The sequence below is a fragment of the Neoarius graeffei genome, chromosome 6 (genome assembly GCF_027579695.1).
Source record: "Neoarius graeffei isolate fNeoGra1 chromosome 6, fNeoGra1.pri, whole genome shotgun sequence".
Lineage (NCBI taxonomy): Eukaryota > Metazoa > Chordata > Actinopteri > Siluriformes > Ariidae > Neoarius > Neoarius graeffei.
The window spans coordinates 34,209,368-34,229,350 of NC_083574.1; the positions used below are offsets into that span (position 1 = coordinate 34,209,368).

The 19,983-nt window shown below is 40.7% G+C and overlaps 1 protein-coding gene across 1 annotated transcript in view; it reads right to left on the bottom strand.

Moving 5' to 3' along the window:
- The window catches only part of LOC132887414 (cilia- and flagella-associated protein 45-like), a 31,315-nt gene that overhangs the window by 7,584 nt on the left and 3,748 nt on the right, over positions 1–19,983 (bottom strand). Inside the window, exons 2-11 of the mRNA XM_060922888.1 lie at positions 16,475–16,594; positions 16,233–16,354; positions 15,944–16,088; positions 9,789–9,959; positions 9,509–9,687; positions 9,294–9,423; positions 7,681–7,827; positions 5,913–6,026; positions 1,079–1,272; positions 185–409 (exon numbers count right to left, since the gene is read on the bottom strand). Coding sequence (XP_060778871.1) covers positions 185–409; positions 1,079–1,272; positions 5,913–6,026; positions 7,681–7,827; positions 9,294–9,423; positions 9,509–9,687; positions 9,789–9,959; positions 15,944–16,088; positions 16,233–16,354; positions 16,475–16,594 — 1,547 coding nt within the window. The remainder of the gene's footprint in view (positions 1–184; positions 410–1,078; positions 1,273–5,912; positions 6,027–7,680; positions 7,828–9,293; positions 9,424–9,508; positions 9,688–9,788; positions 9,960–15,943; positions 16,089–16,232; positions 16,355–16,474; positions 16,595–19,983) is intronic.

Sequence of the window (19,983 nt, forward strand, 5' to 3'; positions counted from 1 at the left end):
CGGATGTGACATCATGTGAAACCCAGCAATACGAGCTGATAGCCTAGTAGTAGAGTAGCCAATCAGAGCACGCGACTGCTCATATCCAGTGAATGTGGATCGAATAATCAGAGATATTCAGGTCCAAGTGAATTTTGTGAAGTTGCTGGCACCGACATGTAATTACTCTGCTTTTGAGACTCACTTCAACTCCTTCAGCTTCTTCTGTTTAATCTTGTCCAGATATGCTCGATGGAGACGTGCTTCTTCATCCAGCTTTTCTCCTTCAAGGAACCGCTCTCGCCTCTGGGTGATGGCCTGAGCCTCCCGCTCCCGAACCTGCTGTCGGATCCCCTCAGCATGGCGCAGGGCCCGCTTCTGATGCTGTTTTTCCTTCTCCTTCTCCCGTTCGATGAGCTCCTGCTGGACCCTGAAGTGGCAAATTGAGACTTACTGTAGAGACACTTTAAATTACTCCACTATTTATACACAGTGAGGATATTACCTGATAAGAACTATTATCAACTAATCAGACTGTGGTGTCCCAAAAGATAGACAGCATAGCAAGTAGTTATAAGTATAATAATACTAAAGTGACACACTGATTACCTGATCACAGTCAAGGCTGAAAAAATAAATGACCCCTTGGACAGATACTGTATTCTGGGAATGCTTGCTTGAATAGCTCTCCTTCCGTCATTCCGTCACATCTGAGATCTGAACTCTGACTTGGCTGAATTTTCTCTTTTTTAAACCATCCTGTTGTTCATTTACTAGTATGTTTGCATCAATATCACCTTAATATTATCTGCAATCCTAAATTTCACTGTATCCTCAATGACTGAAATTAACAGGCTATACAGACTTCATAGCTGTGATTAGTCTGCCGCCCCCCAAAAAACAATCTCTTAATTGGTGAAAAGTAATACTGAGATAAAACAATAATACAATCATCAATCCAAGCAGTGAGCTTAATTTTAAGGCAGTTTTGTTTATGTGACGTGTGTGAGAATAATTTGCTGAAGTGATCAGTTCATTTCAAATTCATGCATGATGTAATAAAGAAGTGATATCAAAGAGGTGTGTAGTTTCAGTTCACCTCAGAACCCTCTCAAACTCAGCCCTCTCTCGTCCAGCTTCAATAGCCAGCATCCGCTCTTTATGGGTGATTTGGTCAAGACGAGCAGCCTTCAATCTCTCCTCCTCCTCCAGCTTTTTCTTTGTCTGCTCTTTTTCTTTCCTTCTCCATTCCCTTTCAGCAGCCTCCTGGTTCCTACGAGCCCTGAGCGCATCCTGGGAGTGGACAGCAAAAAAAATAAATAAATCAGGAGAACATGAGTGGATGAAGCACATTCACATCCTGTTTTACCGTTGCACTCTATCCTATATTAGTTGAAGGCGGTAAATATGAAACAGTTAACACTAGCCTTAATTTGTATGCAATTAACAATTATTCACTGAAGGCAAAGTAGGCCTTCGAGGAATAATAAACGAGATGAAGTCGAGGTTATGTAATGCGTGCAGACTTGTGTCTCTTATCTATGCCTACTCACATAAAATACTGTTTTGAAATCGATAAAATAAATCACAATTCCACCTTACCTTCGAATAGTTTTAGACCAAACTTTGTAGCATCTTTAGTGCTTTTAGGAACAGCATGTTCTTTCATAATTTGTAATTCTTCCTCACTTACAGTGACGAAGTTATTGTCCGCCATTTTGCCAAGTCGCTCAAGGTGATTATCGATAAGTAATCTGAATTTCTCAACCAGTCAGCACACACGAGTTTCTATAATGGGAGGTGCCCGCAAATTTTTCAAAAATGATTTTACATTCAGTAATGCTATACACAGCAGAATTACTAGACAAAGCAATATGTTACATTTAACAAACAAGAACAGGGCTGGCCAAGAAATCCTTTTATCATCATGGATGTATTTTTTTTTAAATAGATAAAGTTTATGGTTTGTACTTTACGGTTTATATTTTGTATTTTATACACTAATGCATTTGATGTGTAGTTTTTTGCAGGGCTTTGAACCGGTTCAAGGAACGGAAACGAAAACCGGGAACTTTTTCTATTTCACATGGAACAGAAACGAAACCAGAAACTTTATTATTTTTTATGTTCCGGAACAGAAACACTTATTAAAAATAATGGTAACCGGTTAATACCGGTTTTTATTTCGTTCCTCAAAGTTTCCGTAGCCTACAAATAAAAAAATCATTCTTCTCCTGCGCAAGTTTCTATGACCCGCTGGGGTTCACTTCCTGTGTGACGTTCGCTGACTGAATGGAGAGAGCGGGAAGGTGGACTACTATCACGTCTCCATGTGATAATAAGTGAGTAAGTGCATTACTGAGTGTCTGAGCAAAGAAGAGCCTGAACGTTGCAACCTCCCTATTGGCTGTTTGTAAAAATGTATCAGTTGTTGCCCTTCCCACGGGAATCATCGCGGGCTCGAGAGACGAGACCTGACGAGTTAGTTCGTTGTTAGCAGAACAAAATGTCTGGACACAAATTGAGTTTTCAGAAAAGGAAAGAAAATAAACGGAGGGTCGAAAATACAAAAAAGGAGGCAGAAAATGCAAAACGAGTTTTAAGGTAGGACAAATGGTTACTTTTTAAGGCAGCCCGCCGTGGCTGCAGGCTTTCAGTTGTGTCATTGAATGGTTACTTTTCTGAGGCAGCCCGCTGTGGCTGCCTGCAGGCTTATTTATTATAGCCCATTTAGTTAAAATAGTTGATATAAAATGTTTATAGTTATAGTTATGTGATGGTTGTCCTGATTTAGACTGTTTTTTTTTTTTTTGGGGGGGGGGGGGGGGGGGGGGTTGCGCGATGTTGCACCCGGGTCCAGATTAGGGCAGAACCGGCCCTGGCTACATTTCAGGTGTAGGTTGTTTTATGTATGTATGTACTTGCATAGATGTGTACTTGGTCTTCCAATATGGCGCCTAACAAAATCTCGCGGCGCGGTGACGTCATGCGGTAGCCCTCTATAGGGCCTGATTAGCCTTTGGTAACACACTAAACGAATTATCTTTCATTTTTGGCACTTTTTCTGTTTGTGTAGATGGGAAGACATACTGAGAATCCAAATTGCCAACATTTGAAATAATAATTGTTTTGAATTATTTCTTGTCTTATTTAATAAAGGTTTTAATAGAATTAGCCTACATTTGGCTTAAGCTGGATGAGACAGAGACATAATTTTATAGCTATTTGTTAAACAACTGACAGGGAACGTAATTAACCGTTCCGGGAACGAAATTTTTTTGTTCTAACCGGTTCGGGAACATCTATTTAATGATGGAACCCAAAACCGTAAACGTTAAAATTCTGTTTCTGTTCGGAACGAACCAATAGGAAAAAAATTCTGGTTCAAAGCCCTGGTTTTTTGTATTTGTTTGTATATATTGAATATGTACATATTGTGGATATTGATCATAACTAGTTTCTTTTTTAGTTTTTATTTATTGTGTGTTGTGTGTGTGTGAAGCAGGGCTCCTTTTGATAGCAAACGCATATAGCCACTGATTGAACTACCCTATTGTTTTATTTACAAAAGGTACAGTGGTGCTTGAAAGTTTGTGAACCCTTTAGAATTTTCTATATTTCTGCATAAATATGACCTAAAACATCATCAGATTTTCACACAAGTCCTAAAAGTAGATAAAAAGAACCCAGTGAAACAAATGAGACAAAAATATTATACTTGGTCATTTATTTATTGAAGAAAATGATCCAATATTACATATCTGTGAGTGGCAAAAGTATGTAAACCTTTGTTTTCAGTATCTGGTGTGACTCCCTTGTACAGCAATAACTGCAACTAAACATTTCTGGTAACTGTTGATCAGTCTTGCACACTGGCTTGGAGGAATTTTAGCCCATTCCTCCGTGCAGAACAGCTTCAACTCTGGTATGTTGGTGGGTTTCCTCACATGAACTGCTCGCTTCAGGTCCTTCCACAACATTTCGATTGGATTAAGGTCAGGACTTTGACTTGGCCATTCCAAAACATTAACTTTATTCTTGTTTAACCATTCTTTGGTAGAATGATTTGTGTGCTTAGGGTTGTTGACTTGCTGCATGACCCACCTTCTCTTGAGATTCAGTTCATGGATAGATGTCCTGACATTTCCTTTAGAATTCGCTGGAATAATTCAGAATTCATTGTTCCATCAATGATGGCAAGTCGTCCTGGCCCAGATGCAGCAAAACAGGCCCAAACCATGCTACTACCACCACCATGTTTCACAGATGGGATAAGGTTCTTATGCTGGAATGCAGTGTTTTCCTTTCTCCAAACATAACGCTTCTCATTTAAACCAAAAAGTTCTATTTTGGTCTCATCCATGCACAAAACATTTTTCCAATATCCTTCTGGCTTATTCATATGATCTTTAGCAAACTGCAGATGAGCAGCAATGTTCTTTTTGGAGAGCAGTGGCTTTCTCCTTGCAACCCTGTCATGCACACCATTGTTGTTCAGTGTTCTCCTGATGGTGGACTCATGAACATTAACATTAGCCAATGTGAGAGAAACCTTCAGTTGCTTAGAAGTTACCCTGGGGTCTTCTGTGACCTTGCTGACTATTACATGCCTTGCTCTTGGAGTGATCTTTGTTGGTTGGCCACTCCTGAGGAGGGTAACAATGGTCTTGAATTTCCTCCATTTGTACACAATCTGTCTGACTGTGGGTTGGTGGAGTCCAAACTCTTTAGAGATGGTTTTGTAACCTTTTCCAGCCTGATGAGCATCAACAATGCTTTTTCTGAGGTCCTCAGAAATCTCCTTTGTTCGTGCCATGATACACTTCCACAAATATGTGTTGTGAAGATCAGACTTTGATAGATCCCTGTTCTTTAAATAAAACAGGGTGCCCACTCACACCTGATTGTCATCCCACTGATTGAAAACACCTGACTCTAATTTCACCTTCAAATTAACTGCTAATCCTAGAGGTTCACATACTTTTGCCACTCACAGATATGTAATATTGGATCATTTTCCTCAATAAATAAATGACCAAGTATCATATTTTTGCCTCATTTGTTTAACTGGGTTCTCTTAAACTACTTTTAGGACTTGTGTGAAAATCTGATGATGTTTTAGGTCATATTTATGCAGAAATATAGAAAATTCTAAAGGGTTCACTAACTTTCAAGCACCACTATATTTAACTATCAGCACCTGCATATTTATACTAATAAATAATATAAAATTGTCATCAAAATGTTTTCATTTAAGATGCAATAGTGTTTTGCCAAATATGTTTGTACATACCTTGGGTTATGTATTGATTGATAAACTGACATGACGGCAATGACGGTGTAAAACTGTGTCAATATTTTAGTGAAAATAAAATAATAAACAGCAAGTCTGACAGTGAGCGTGAATGGTTTTCTGTGTCTATGTGTCAGCCCTGTGATGACCTGGCGACTTGTCCAGGGTGTACCCCGCCTTTCGCCCGTAGTCAGCTGGGATAGGCTCCAGCTTGCCTGCGACCCTGTAGAACAGGATAAAGCGGCTAGAGATAATGAGATGAATGAGCAAGTCTGACACTTGACTGTATCATACATATAGTGAGTTACATAATACAGCACAATGCAGTTTACTGTTTGTAAATGACATATAACAGAAATGGTGAATTATTGTTTTTAAAATAAAATTTTATTTGCAGTAATTGTGAACTGTTCAGGAAACTGATCTGATCAGTAAATATTACAGGAGTGGAGGCCTAATTGAAAAAAATAAAAAAAAAAACCATGGCAGGGGGAAATAAGATCACTAATAAGGTATGTAGATTAAGGGTTAAGTAATGAATGTTTGTAATTTTCAGTCAATAGTACTGGTCATTATTCAGCTTTTTGTTCAAATTCAAATGCACACACATGCACGAAACACATCATGAATGCTCTTTTACCTGTTCAGCTTTATAGTCTCGTTCTCTTTCCTGTAGTGCTCTCAGTCGTGCCACTTCTTTCTCCTTCTCTTTCTTTATTCGTCTCTGTTCAGCCTCATACTCCGCATCTCGCTCCTGCAACAAAGAAACACACCTTCAATTTCAGATTTCTGTCTGACCACATACCTGAATCGGACTCTGATCATTTACAATCTCCTTACACCACAACAGATTTGACTTATTTTCAGAATACTTTGCCCCATATCTGAAAAACATGGTGGTGTGTGGTGTTATCAGAGTGTGGGTTATAAAATAACTTCACTAAAGCTCAGAGCACTGATGATTTGAATTAAAGCTATTTTTAAAGAGAGACATCGTACAGGTGAGGGCAAAAGTTTGCATACAAAAATACAGAATTCAAAATTATCTAAAACAAGAAGACAGAGTCATCTACTGTATATCCCCCGCCCTATATACCAACTATATACCAAGTTTCAAGATGTTATTTGTCACATTTTTCAAGTTCTGCTGCAGGAAACCAACCCTACCCTCTTTACACTGACCTCAGCAGCCCATGGCATAAACCCACCGGACCTTTGGTCCAGGTGAGCTCAAAATTTAAATTTCTCACATTTGTTAGTATCAAAAGGCACATATACATTACTTAATCAACACATATACCAACTTTCAAGACCATACCACTCATAGTTCTCAAGTTCTGCTCCGGAAACAAAACCCACCCAAGACTAACCTGAGAGGCTAAGTCTGAAATTGTTTCCATGGAAACATGAAAAATTCAAATTTCTCAAATTTCTTAGTATGAAAAGGCACATCTACATCACCTTGTTAACATGTATACCAAGTTTCAAATCCATATCATGAATAGTTTTGGATATATGCTCCGGAAACGAACATTGCTCTGAGAAACTAAGTCCAAAATCTATTTATGTAAAAATTTGAAAAATACTTTTTTTTCCAAAAATCCAAAATAGCAAAAGGCACCAGTTCACATGTTGCTTGATACGTACTGTATACAACGTTTCACGAAGATATCTTTAGTAGTTTTAAAGATATGGCCCGGAAACAAAAACGTGACCGGATGGACGGACAGCCAGATGGATGGAACCCGTTTCTATATCCCCTGTCAAACTTCGTTTGGGTGGGGGATAAATAATAATAATAATAATAATAATAATAATAATGTTGGTGTATCCTGAAGAAACAGGAGAATAATCCAAAACACCCTAATCAAAATAACCAAAAGACAAAATGAGTAAATTATTTTTAGAGAAGCAGCTTTGGGGCCAAAAGGGCACTAGTTCGATTCCCTGGACCAGCAGGAATGGCTGAAGTGCCGTTGAGCAAGGCACCTAACTCCCAGCTGCTCCCCAGGCTGCTCTAGGTATGTTGTATGTCACTCTGGATAAGAGCGTCTGCTGAATGCCTGTAATGTAATGTAATTTTCATTAAAAAGCTAAGTATATGAAAGACGTTGGAGGCAGTACAAGTTATTACAGAATATTTATTTCACAATTAGGAAGGGAGATACAGGTTTTTAAACTATCATCTTGATTTTACACTATTAATATATGTATTTGGTTCTCTAGTTATAATTTTTTTCTGTCACTATTAACATATGTACTTATGACAATGATAATTGAACGTTTGTGAAATCTAGCACACTAAATTCCATTACATTTTTTGTCGTCTTCATTTTTTTCCCTACGGGTATCCAAACTTCTGTATCATTAGTAATAGAGAAACACCCATGCGTAAAGTGCTAGCTCACCAGTTTCTTGCGTGTATGTTCCAGAGCATGAAGGTCAGCCATCCTCTCCTCTTCTTTCCTGCACTCCTTGGCAAGCAGATTTTGCTCATTGATTTTCAGAATTTCCAGCTGAAGCCTTTTTTGCTCTGCTTTCCTCTTTTCCATCGCCTAAAGCCACAGATACACACATATACACACATCCCGACCAGCCAAACACACATTAATGAGAATAAAGATGCCATGTTAGTGATTGCTGCATACATAAGCTGACACTTAGGTGGACAGAACAAAAATTATAACCAGAGAGACATTTCAAAAGGTAACAAGGTGGTAAATTTGAGTTTCTATCATTCGAGGGTTGCCTTAATATTTAATTACAATACTTAATATTAATTACTCAGTTATTAACAGCCTGGATAGGATATGGTTCATGTGGGTTTTTTTCTCTCTCTCTTTAACAAGAATCTTATATATTTAACAGTTATTCCACCAAATTGAGTTATACATGAGCTGATAGCATAATCCATGTACAAGGAGATTGAGAGGAATAACTGTTTTATTCAATCCACATTCACTGGATTTTGAGAAATATAGCATTTTTATTTTTAGCAAATTTAATAAATAAAAACTTTTTACAAAACATCCGACAAAATCATTTCCACTTAGGATGTAAACAAACTGGCAAAATGACAGTAGCAATTTGTGAAAAATGCGATAATTCTTGAAAAATTTTTAAAATGATACATTTTTACCATCAAATACTTTCATTCAATATTTTGTTAGTTTTTTGTATTTTTTGGTGTTTTGTTTTCGAGTAGAGTTTTTATTTTGTCCTCGGTTGCTTCAGCAACATGCTCCGCCATTTTGTTTCTCTCTACTCAGGGTATATGAGCTGATATCCTAGTAGTAGAGTACCCAATCAGAGCATGCGATTGCTCATATCCAGTGAATGTGGATAGAAAAAAGGAAAAAAATGTGTGTGTGTATATATATATATATATATATATATATATATATATATATATATAAAACAGCTACAGCAATGACCCTGGGTTGTGATACCATCGGGACCATGGTGGTGAACCATCAGGCCTAGTCCTGCTAGGTTCCCCCTGCTCCTGGCAAGTTCAACCATGGTGGGGCGGTTCCCAGGGGAGCTGCTGCTGGCTAATTAGCACCTGCACCACCCAAACCCCCATGGGGTCTCACTGCCTTGTGAGTGCTAGGGATAGCTGAAGGCTAAGGGAAACAACCCTGACAGAAAAATCGGAGTGGAGCCCCACAGGTGGCAAGACTTGTCTACTCGTCAGTCTTCTCGGCAACTCCTGCAACCAAACTGGTAGCAGACGTGCTGCTTTGCTTTCCTCTGGATTACGCTAGCGAGGTCGAGAGGTGGGCCCTGTTGCTGGGGCAACACAGGACCTTCATAAACTTGCTCAGGCATGTTGCGCCATGGAGAGGCCACTCCATCTTTGTGGATAACAAAGGAATGGCTCAACCCACCATCGTCTACGTAGATGGACGGAGGCCGAAAAAAAATTATATATACACCAAGGTCAGACTGTTGGGTTTTTCAACACTAGATCACATTAACCTTGAAATGTTTTGGGTTTTAGTGGCTTCTGATTCCATACCTCCATCTCCTCCATTTGTAACTTCTCCAGGTTCTCCAGCATCTTCTGCCCTTCCTGTTCCTTCAGCTCATCCTGCAGCATGCGTTCCTCCTGACGCTCCTCAATCTGTTTCAGGATGCACATCTTCCCCCTGTAACAAACGCGCATCACTAACATGTTCAGTACTGTAAACAAGCATTTTGAAGTTTGAGAAGCGACACATTAAAAGGCCTCACTGAATCCTCTGATTTTTGCGGAGCTCGTCGATCTGTTCCTGAATCTCAAGGGCCCGCCGACGTTCCACTTCCATCATGGCATCCAGCCTACGCTCCTCCTCCTGCAACTCAGACAGAATCTGCTTCTTCTCCTGAATTTGAGCGTCCCTCACCGCGTGGCACTGCGCTCTCAGAATCAGCTATGGAGTTATGTTAACACATAAAGAAACACGTGTGAACACTTGCCAGACACACACACACACACACACACAAAACTAATAAGCAGAAACATGACTCAGACCTCGTTAAGCTTCTTGACCTCATCTTCTTGCTCCGTTCTCAGGATGTTTGCTCTCTCCAGTAAGTACTGAGCACGATCCCGAGTCTCCACATCCAGCTCACTAAGGGCTTGGTTCTTCCGACGGGACAAGTCTGCTTGCTGCATGAGCCTCTTCCGTTCCTCAGCAGCATCCTAACACAAACAGTGAGTGCATATCTACATTATACTTTACATACATACACACACACACACATACATACATAATATATATATGTGGGGCGGCATGGTGGTGTAGTGGTTAGCGCTGTCGCCTCACAGCAAGAAGGTCCGGGTTCGAGCCCCGTGGCCGGCGAGGGCCTTTCTGTGTGGAGTTTGCATGTTCTCCCCGTGGGTTTCCTCCGGGTGCTCCGGTTTCCCCCACAGTCCAAAGACATGCAGGTTAGGTTAACTGGTGACTCTAAATTGACCGTAGGTGTGAATGGTTGTCTGAGCCTATCCCAGCTGACTACGGGCGAAAGGCAGGGTACACCCTGGACAAGTCGCCAGGTCATCACAGGGCTGACACATAGACACAGACAACCATTCACACCTACGGTCAATTTAGAGTCACCAGTTAACCTAACCTGCATGTCTTTGGACTGTGGGGGAAACCGGAGCACCCAGAGGAAACCCATGCGGACATGCGGAGAACATGCAAACTCCGCACAGAAAGGCCCTAGCCGGCTACGGGGCTCGAACCCGGACCTTCTTGCTGTGAGGCGACAGCGCTAACCACTACACCACCGTGCCGCCCCACATATATATATATATATATAAAATATATATATATATATATATATATATATATATGTGTGTGTGTGTGTGTGTGTATATGTGTATGTATATATATATATATATATATATATATATATATACACACACACACATACACACACACGCATGTGTGTATATATACACACACATACATACACACACACACATATATATATACACACACATATATATATATATATATATATATATATATATATATATATATATATATATATATATATATATATATATATACACACACACACGCATATATGTGTGTACCGTAAAATGCCAAATAATAGCCGAGTTCCAATTAACCGCCGAGTTCCCTTTAACGGCCGGGTGTATGCGTGTGTTGTGACAAATAAAGGCCGGTTCCGAATACTCGCCGGGGTCTAAAAAAAAAAAAAAAAAAAGCGTCCGAACGTTCTATCTAGAATCTTGAGGCCCAGCACTTTTCTGGTTTTTAAACGATTTTGCATTGCATAGTTTTCTACCGAAACAATATGAATGAATGAAATTATTTCTATAATACTGTTTACAACATTTTGTTACGTGATAATAAACATGCCATTTCAATGTTATAATCTTGGTCTACCGTAATATTTCTTGAGGAATGCAACTCCGTAACTTTTGACAGATGTCTTAGCCACCCCTTTGGGTATACCCAACGAAAGCCAGCGTGTGTGGTGACATTGAGGACTGCGGGTTTCCAAGGTTGGACTGCTGCTTCTGTTAAACGACCTAAATTGCCGAATGCATGCGTCAAAGCACACACTGAGTTTTATTAAAGACCTTATACCATTTCACTTGCCCTTACCCATTCGGATCTGGAAGACGCTTTACAAAAAAGGTGAGAGCGTTCTAACATGCATTTCAGTCTGCTCGCGGCCAATCTAATCCAAGGGGCCTTTTCAACAAGTAATCTGTCGTGCAAGTTGGGCAGAAGCACGCGTCAGGCAGGCAACATGTAGGCCTACAAGTCAGTAACCTATTCAACTAACTTTCATCCGAACTTTAAGTTTTCTACGGGGTCGAGCCACCGTACCAACTCACTCGGGGAATAGGCTCATATCGGCCAAATAGGGAGACGTCTTGGAGAGAAACGTGATGCAAGATGACAGTATGTAGCCACTGCAGGTCACTTATTTTTCAGCATAAGAAAAAACCCTTTGGTTTGACACTTCGCACCCTAATTATGTTGCTTCAACGTCGCGCCCTCCATGCAATTTCAGATTGACAGACATCGCGAAGCGCAAAGGGTGGAGGCTGCATGGGTGAGGGTGATAGCAAGTGACCATAACTTTGCAGAGTAATTAAATCACAGTGCTGCGCACAGACAATGGTGTGGTTTCTTGATTATTTTGTAAAGCATGCGCTTAACTAGTCATTAACAGGAAAAGGTGTGTGATTTATCCTTTATCCACCCCGACTGTGCCATGCGAAGATGCATTCTGCGTCTTCAAAATTCCCCGAAGTCGGCACCGTGCTATCTGTAATCTAACTCTAAACAAACTGTAAGTTATACTGGTTAAAAGTAGGCCTATCTGAGAATTATTTTTTTCCCCGTTTTGAGGTAGATTTTGGGGAAGGTATTTGTGAAGAAGGAATTAATCGCCTGTTCCAAATAGCCGCCTAGTCTCTAATACGCGCCGGGTCTCTTACGTGATTGAGACAAATAATCGCCCGGGCTATTATTTGGTATTTTACGGTATATACATGTATGCAGGGGCATCGTAGTGGGGGGAAAAGGGGGACTGAGTTACCAGGGCCCCAAGTGGGGGGAGGGCCCTTGAGGCGTCTGTAATTTTATTTTCCTTTAAATATCAATACAATTTAAAGATCACAATATATGTTGCTAACTAATGTAAATGTAAAGTTTTGGGTCAATAAATCGTTTGATTAATGGATTGAATTGTGTGTCCGAGCTTACATATAGTGTCTGGGGACAGGTCCCCCCACCCTTTGCACGAACTGGCTTAGTCCGCTTTCACCGGGCTTTTTAACTAGGCGCATTTAACGTAGCGTTCATTCTGCTGAAGCAGCACTGCGCATTGTAGGCTATCTGTGCTATGGAAGATGACGCACAAGAAAACAAAATCCGGTTTTCAGAAACGAAAAGAGAGGGGAAAGAGACAAGAAAAGAAGTGAGGGAAAGCAACTGCTCACAAACTTTTTCCCCCAAGAAAGGTGAGTCCAAATGTGAAAGCAATAGCTTACATTAAATGAACACCCGTGGTTATAAATGCTTCAATACCACCGCGATTGTCAGTGCTAAAAACTGCACAACACAAAATCTGGAAATGGCATTTTTCTATTATGTAATAAATAAGCTACTTGATAAAAATCTGTTCTCTTCAGCCCAATGCAAAGGTGCTCAATTTTCATGCAGGTCTATTATGTTTGGTGACCTTTGGTGGCATTTGCTGTTACAACTTTTAATCATTCTGCAAATAAAACAAAGATTCAGTGAAGTATTGTGTGATTTAGTTTTTTTTTAATTCATTTAAGAGTTGTTAGATTAATGTGTGGCTACATAACTGACTGGACTGGTAGGCCCTTGTTATGGCCCTTTTCCACTACCCTTTTTCAGCTCACTTCAGCCCAACACGGCTCACGTTTCGACTACCTCAGAGCAGCACGACTGAGCTCACTTCAGCCCTACTCAGCACCCAAAACTCGCACGGTTTTGCAGTGGGGCTGAACTAAACCAAACCGAGCTGAGTGAGGCTAGGGGCATGAGGAGACACTCCCCTGTGCACTGATTGGTGAGGAGGAGTGTCCTCACATGCCCACACACGCCCCGCGAGCACACTGGGAACCACCATCTGTAAACACCGTAAACCGGGAAGAAGAAGAATTACGACAAATTATGCGCCTCGCCTCATCTATACGCTCTTGCCAGTATCTGTTGGCGTTGTCGGTAACAACAAGCCACAGCACCAAGACCAGCAACACTAACGACTCCATGTCCTCCATGTTTATTGTTTACTATCCGGGTCGTGAGACTACCGCTTAAAAGATCACTGAGGTCACTGTTTGCGCCGCCTAACGACATCACGTGACTTCCACCCACTTTCGCTAACTCCACCCAATGTGTCCACCCACTTCCAGCCAGCACGGTTCAGCGCGGTTGTAGTCGAAATGCAACCCCAACAGCCCCACTCAGCTCCACTCAGCACCGCACAGCTCAGTCCAACTCAGCCGCGTTGGTAGTGGAAAAGGGCCATTAGATACTTTCAGCATTGTTAACTGCTGAGGTTTTTTGGGGGGGGTCCATGGCCACTGATTGTGCATAGGGCCCAGAATTTGGTGCTATGCCCCTGTATATGTGTGTGTATATATATATATATATATATATATATATATATATATATATATATATATATATATATATACGCACACACACACACACTTTACTGTACAAAAGTCTTAGGCACATGTAAAGAAATACTGGAGAGCAAAAATGGCTTAAAAATAATTAAATGAAATGTTTCAACATTTAAAAAAAATACTATAAACAGCAGTGAGCCATAATAAATAAAACAAAGTTGATATTTGGTGTGAGACGATCCTTTGCTTTAAAAAAAATTGTAGTCTCAGGTACAATGAGTGCAGTTTTATAAGGAAATGAGCTGTAGGTTGTACTGAGCATCTTACAGAACCAGCCTCAGTTCTTCTGGACTCTTTGACTGTCACACTCGCTTCTTCATTTTGCACCAAAACCCAGCAGCCTTCATTATGTTTTCTTTTTTAATCTGAAAAATGGTCTCTTATGGAATATGCTGCTCAGATACACACTTTACAAATTTTTCTGTAACTTTAATTTTGTGCTGGAAAATGAAAGAACGTTTGGAACTCTAACATGTTTTCGTACTGACTTGATAATGTAGAAGTCACAAAATAGAAATCTATAACAAAGTTTGTATGGAAAAAAATAGGGGGCCTAAGACTTTTGCACAGTACTGTATATTTCTAAAATATTTTGACCTTGAAGAATTTTTGAACAAATTGTGATTATTTGATAAAAATAAACTACATGTCAAGTACTTCAAAATGAAACCATGAAAATGTTCAGTATTTTATACCAGTGTTCAGTTCTAGCCCCCTGAATATCACCCCAAATCATTTTCTTTCCAATGTGGAGGGGCTGCAGTTCAACAACAAATTGTTGCCAGACTGTCTAACTAGCAATGAGCTAAGCCATGAGGGTAAACTTTCAACATCCATCTGTTATCCGTAACCGCTTATCCTGTACAGGGTCACGGGCAAGCTAGAGTCTGAATATGGGCGAGAGGTGGGGTACACCTTGGACAAGTCACCAGGTCATCGTAGGGCTGATACATAGAGACAAACAACCATTCACACTCACATTCACACCTACGGTCATTTTAGAGCCACCAGTTAACCTAACCTGCATGTCTTTGGACTGTGGGGGAAATCGGAGCACCCGGAGGAAACCCACGCAGACACGGGGAGAACATGCAAACTCCGCACAGAAAGGCCACTGGGCTCAAACCCAAAACCTTCTTGCTGTGAGGTGACAGTGCTAGCCACTACACCACTGTGCTCAAGATATTTTCCTTTAAAATTGATGTGTTCATGGGGGGGATATTGAGTGCTTGCAGCTCATTTAAGCATGACTTTTGGGCTTCCAAACATGACCATGGTGCAGGGTCGACCCAAACTTCCTCACACCTTGCATGGGCCCTCTAATATTAGGATTTACATCCAAGAATAATATTTTGTTGTAGTTGTGATCTCTACCTCTCTGTGTAGAGCCATAGCAAAGTTCAGGTTTCTGGATTTATTATTTAATTCAACATTAAACTCTGAACATGGTGTCAAATTTCACGGCCGCCATTTTAGGGCCCCTACCTATTGTCTACCTTGCTACCCTACTCCACCTCTCAGGGATGCTCTTTTTGTACCCAATCATGTTACTGGCCTGTTGCCAATTAACCTTTTTTTTTAAGCATTACACAACTTTTTTCAGTCTTTTGTTGCCCCATTCCAATTTTTTTTGAAAAGTGCTGTTGACATTAAATTCAAAATGAGCATATATTTTTCAAAAAACAATAACATTTCTCAGTTTCAACATTTGATATGTTGTCTTTCTACTATTTTCTATGAAATACAGGGTTTCCGAGATTTGCAAATTATCACATTCTGTTTTTATTTACAGTTTACACAGTGTCCCAACTTTTTTGGAACTGGGGTTGTAGATAATACCCACTTTTCCATCTATTACGTCTTTAATATTATAATATACAAGATTTAAGTCAGTGTCCATACATGCTTTGTATAAAACATTATCGCTTTTATCACATCAGACCAGCTTTTTGGACATGCTTTTTGCTCACCATGGCCTCTTCCCAAGCTTTGCGCTGGGTCTCCAGTGTCGCTTCTCTTTCCTCTTTTGGGAGCACATGAGCATTCGCCATGATGTGCTCAATTTCAGCCTGGTGGAGGATGACAGACTGTCCAGATGGGTCCTTGTTGGGGATTCTAATTCAACAGAATAAGGCATATACCTGTCATATTCCATATCTCTTAAGACCCATACTTTGTAAAATCAAAGAAAGGCGGACAAATAATTTAAGGGAAATTAATAACATCTTGCTGAGATGCACACTCATGTGCAGTACTTGCCTGAGGTCCCTGATGAGGTCCTTGGTGATGAGACGGATTGTATCAGGCTTTCGTGGCTCGGGGGCTGAAGCACAGCGAGACTTGGTTTCATCTTTAACAAGGTTCTTAACTTCACATGCAGACTGGTAAAGAAAAATGAAAGTGGAAATCTAACCGAGTCCTCAACATGCCTATTTATCTATAGCCCACTAATTACTGATTCTGACATTTTTGTGACTGGAAATCAAATATTTTTTTCACACCTGTTTGACTGTTCCAAAAAGAGTTTCATCCACTTGGGAAGTCTGGGCACGTGTCCGATAGCGGCGCGTGTGAGCACTGTTACTGGACGGCTGTGTGGATAATGAAGTCCTGCTCTGAGGCTATGAAGACCATCAACATAAGATCACATATCCATTTCACACACAAAAAATGTGTGTTAAAGCTGCTTAGGAGTTCATTAAACAATAATGTTTGTGTACAGTTGGTAAAAATAGCGTTTGTATTGGAAAACTAGAGACCTGTGCAGGTCTGAGCTCAGTCTTTTACGCTGACGCCAGGATTTGAACCAATGTTGCAAAAGCTTCTCCTTTCCTGGACAGCACTCTAGAATGCTCAGTCACAAAGGATTACATCATGACCTGAGGTTATGTAACATGACACTTACATAGTCAGTACGCAGCGGCGTCACACCGCGACTGTCGAATCGCTACCTGAGGTTGGCATGCCAATACCAGTCGTGGCCCAAAGTTTTGAGACTGACACAAATTTTGGTTTTCACAAAGTTTGCTGCTTCAGTGTTTTTAGATCTTTTTGTCAGATGTTTCTATGGTATACTAAAGTACAATTCTAAGCATTTCATAAGTTTCAAAGGCTTTTATTGACAAATACATCACGTTTAGGCAAAGAGTCAATAATCACGTTAGTCAAAGGGTCACGTTAGTCAAGGGGTCAGTGTTGACCCTTCTTTTTCAAGACTCCTGCAATTTGCCCTGGCATGCTAGATATCAGCTTCTGGGCCAAATCCTGATTGATGGAAACCCATTCTTGCATAATAAGTGCTTGGAGTTTATCACAATTTTTGGGTTTTTGTTTGTCCACCCACTTTTTGAGGATTGACCACAGGTTGTCGATGGGATTAAGATCTGGCCATGGACCCAAAATTTCAATGTTTTGTTCCCCAAGCCACTTAGTTATCACTTTTGCCTTGTGACATGGTGCTCCATCATGCTGGAAAAAGCATTGGTCATCACCAAATTGCTCCTGGACTGTTGGGAGAAGTTGCTCTTGGAGGAAATTTTGATACCATTCTTTGCTCATGGTAGTGTTCTTTGGCAAAATTGTGAGTGAGTCCACGCCCTTGGATGAGAAGCAACCCCACACATGAATAGTCTCAGAATGCTTTACTGTTGGCAGAGGTGGAAAACCCGGGTGCAGAAAGTAAAAACCCTGCCACATTTTTGCTCCAGCCAATTCAATGAACCAGCTGATCCTAATTACCACATCCCCTAAGCCAGGTTGATGAGCTAATTGGTGAAATCACCTGTGTTGAGAGCACAGGCAGAAGGAAAACCTAAGCAGGACTTTTACTTTGTCAATCCAGTTTTTCCACCTCTGACTGTTGGCATGACACAGGACTCATGGTAGCGCTGACCTTTTCTTCTCCGGACAATCATTTTTTCCAGATGTCCCAAACAGTCTGAAGGGGGCTTCATCAGAGAAAATAACTTTACCCCAGTCCTCTGCAGTCCAATCCCTGTACTTCCTGCAGAATGTCAGTCTGTCCTTGATGTTTTTCTTGGAGAGAAGTGGCTTCTTTGCTGTCCTTCTTGACACCAGGCCATCCTCCAAAAGTCTTTGCTTCACTGTATGTGCAGTATGTATGCAGTATGTGAGTGCACTGTATGCACTCACACCTGCCTACTGCCATTTCAGAGCAAGCTCTGCACTGGTGGTAACCCGATCCTGTAACTGAATCCTCTTTAGGAGACGGTCCTGGCACTTGCTGGACTTTCTTGGATGCCCTGAAGCCTTCTTCGCAGCAATTGAACCTGGAATTAAGTTAATTTTCATGGCAAGGAAGGACTTTGCAATTAATTCCAATTCATCTGATCACTCTTCATAACAACCTAGAGTCAATGCAAATTGCCACCATAAAAACTGAAACAGCAAACTTTGTGAAAATCGAAATGTCAGTCTCAAAACTTTTGGCTACGACTGTACGTTCTTAAACAGGCTCAAACTTGGTTCAACATACAGACAGGTGTCTCTATAGGTTTCAGCCAAAAGATGAGCCAAAAAACTCCCATCCATCCTGTTCTACAGGGTCACAGGCAAGCTGGAGCCTATCCCAGCTGACTGTGGGCGAGAGGCAGGGTACACCCTGGACAAGTTGCCAGGTCATCACAGGGCTGACACATAGGCACAAACAACCATTCACACTCACTTTAGAGCCACCAATTAGCCTAACCTGCCTGTCTTTGGGGGAAACCAGAGCACCAGGGGGAAACCCACGCAGACAAAATGCAAACTCCACACAGAAAGGCCCTCATCAGCTGCTGGGCTCAAACCCAGAATCTTCTTGCTGTGAGGCAACAGTGCTAACCACTACACCACTGTGCCGCTCAAAAAAAAAAAAAAACTTCTTAGACACAAATATACAGAAGGTTATATTGGAAGCGTCCTGTCAAGTGTCCTCTGTATTTAAACATTTGAAGAGAAATAGACTATGAGAATATAAAATTTGTCATCCATACTGTTTAACGGTCATTTTTAAACATTCTCTTGGAATAATAGTTATTCTTTTTCCAGTTCTAATATAATGGTTTGTAAATGGAAACAAGTGTCCATCTTTTTTTTTCCTTTCTTTTTTTCAATCATTGTGTATATACACTCACTGGCCTCTTCAATGCGCACCTGCTCCATCATGCAAATGTTCATTCAGTCAAACGTGTGTCAGCAGCACAATGCATGGATTCATATAGATACAGTTCAAGAGCTTCATTGAATGTTCACATCAGTCATCAAAGTGTGATCTTAGGTACTTTGTCCATGGCATGGTAGGGCCAGAAGAGATGGTTTTCAGAAACTGTTGACTTTCTGGGATTTTCACACTCATGGCAAGCAGAAAAGCAAATCAAGTCAAACGTTGAGGCAAATGCACTACAACAGTAGAAGACCACATCAGTTTCCACTCTTGTCAGCTAAGAACAGGAATCAGAGCTACAATGGGCAGTGGATGACCAAAAATTGGACAGCTACTGTAAACACTGGAAAAAAGACGAAGCACAGTTTTTCAAATCTACAACTATCCAGTTTCAGTGAAGCTCTTCACCTGTATCTGCATACATTTTTATGCAATATGCTGCTGCCACATGATCGATAATTGGATAATTACATGAATCAGCAGGTATACAGGTGCCACGAAAATATTCAGTAACTTCACTCTTATTCACTGTAGGGTCAGAAAAATCACTGCACACATCAACAGTCTCCTGTTAGTGAGTTAGTTTTGGTAACACTACAGTGTATAACAGTAAAGTTCTTGAATATTTTTCTCAATAAAAATTCCCCCAAATTATGCAAAAGCACATTTTTCCAAAATAACTGTTTTAGTATAATAAACAGGAAACTGCTGATGTATGCAGTGATTTGGGTGACACTACAGTGAATAAGGGTGAAGTTCTTGAATATTTTCGTAGCATTTATTTTCAGTCTTGCACTTTTTAAGACGGTCCCTGGGCACCCGTCTCACAGCCGGCTGCACACAGAG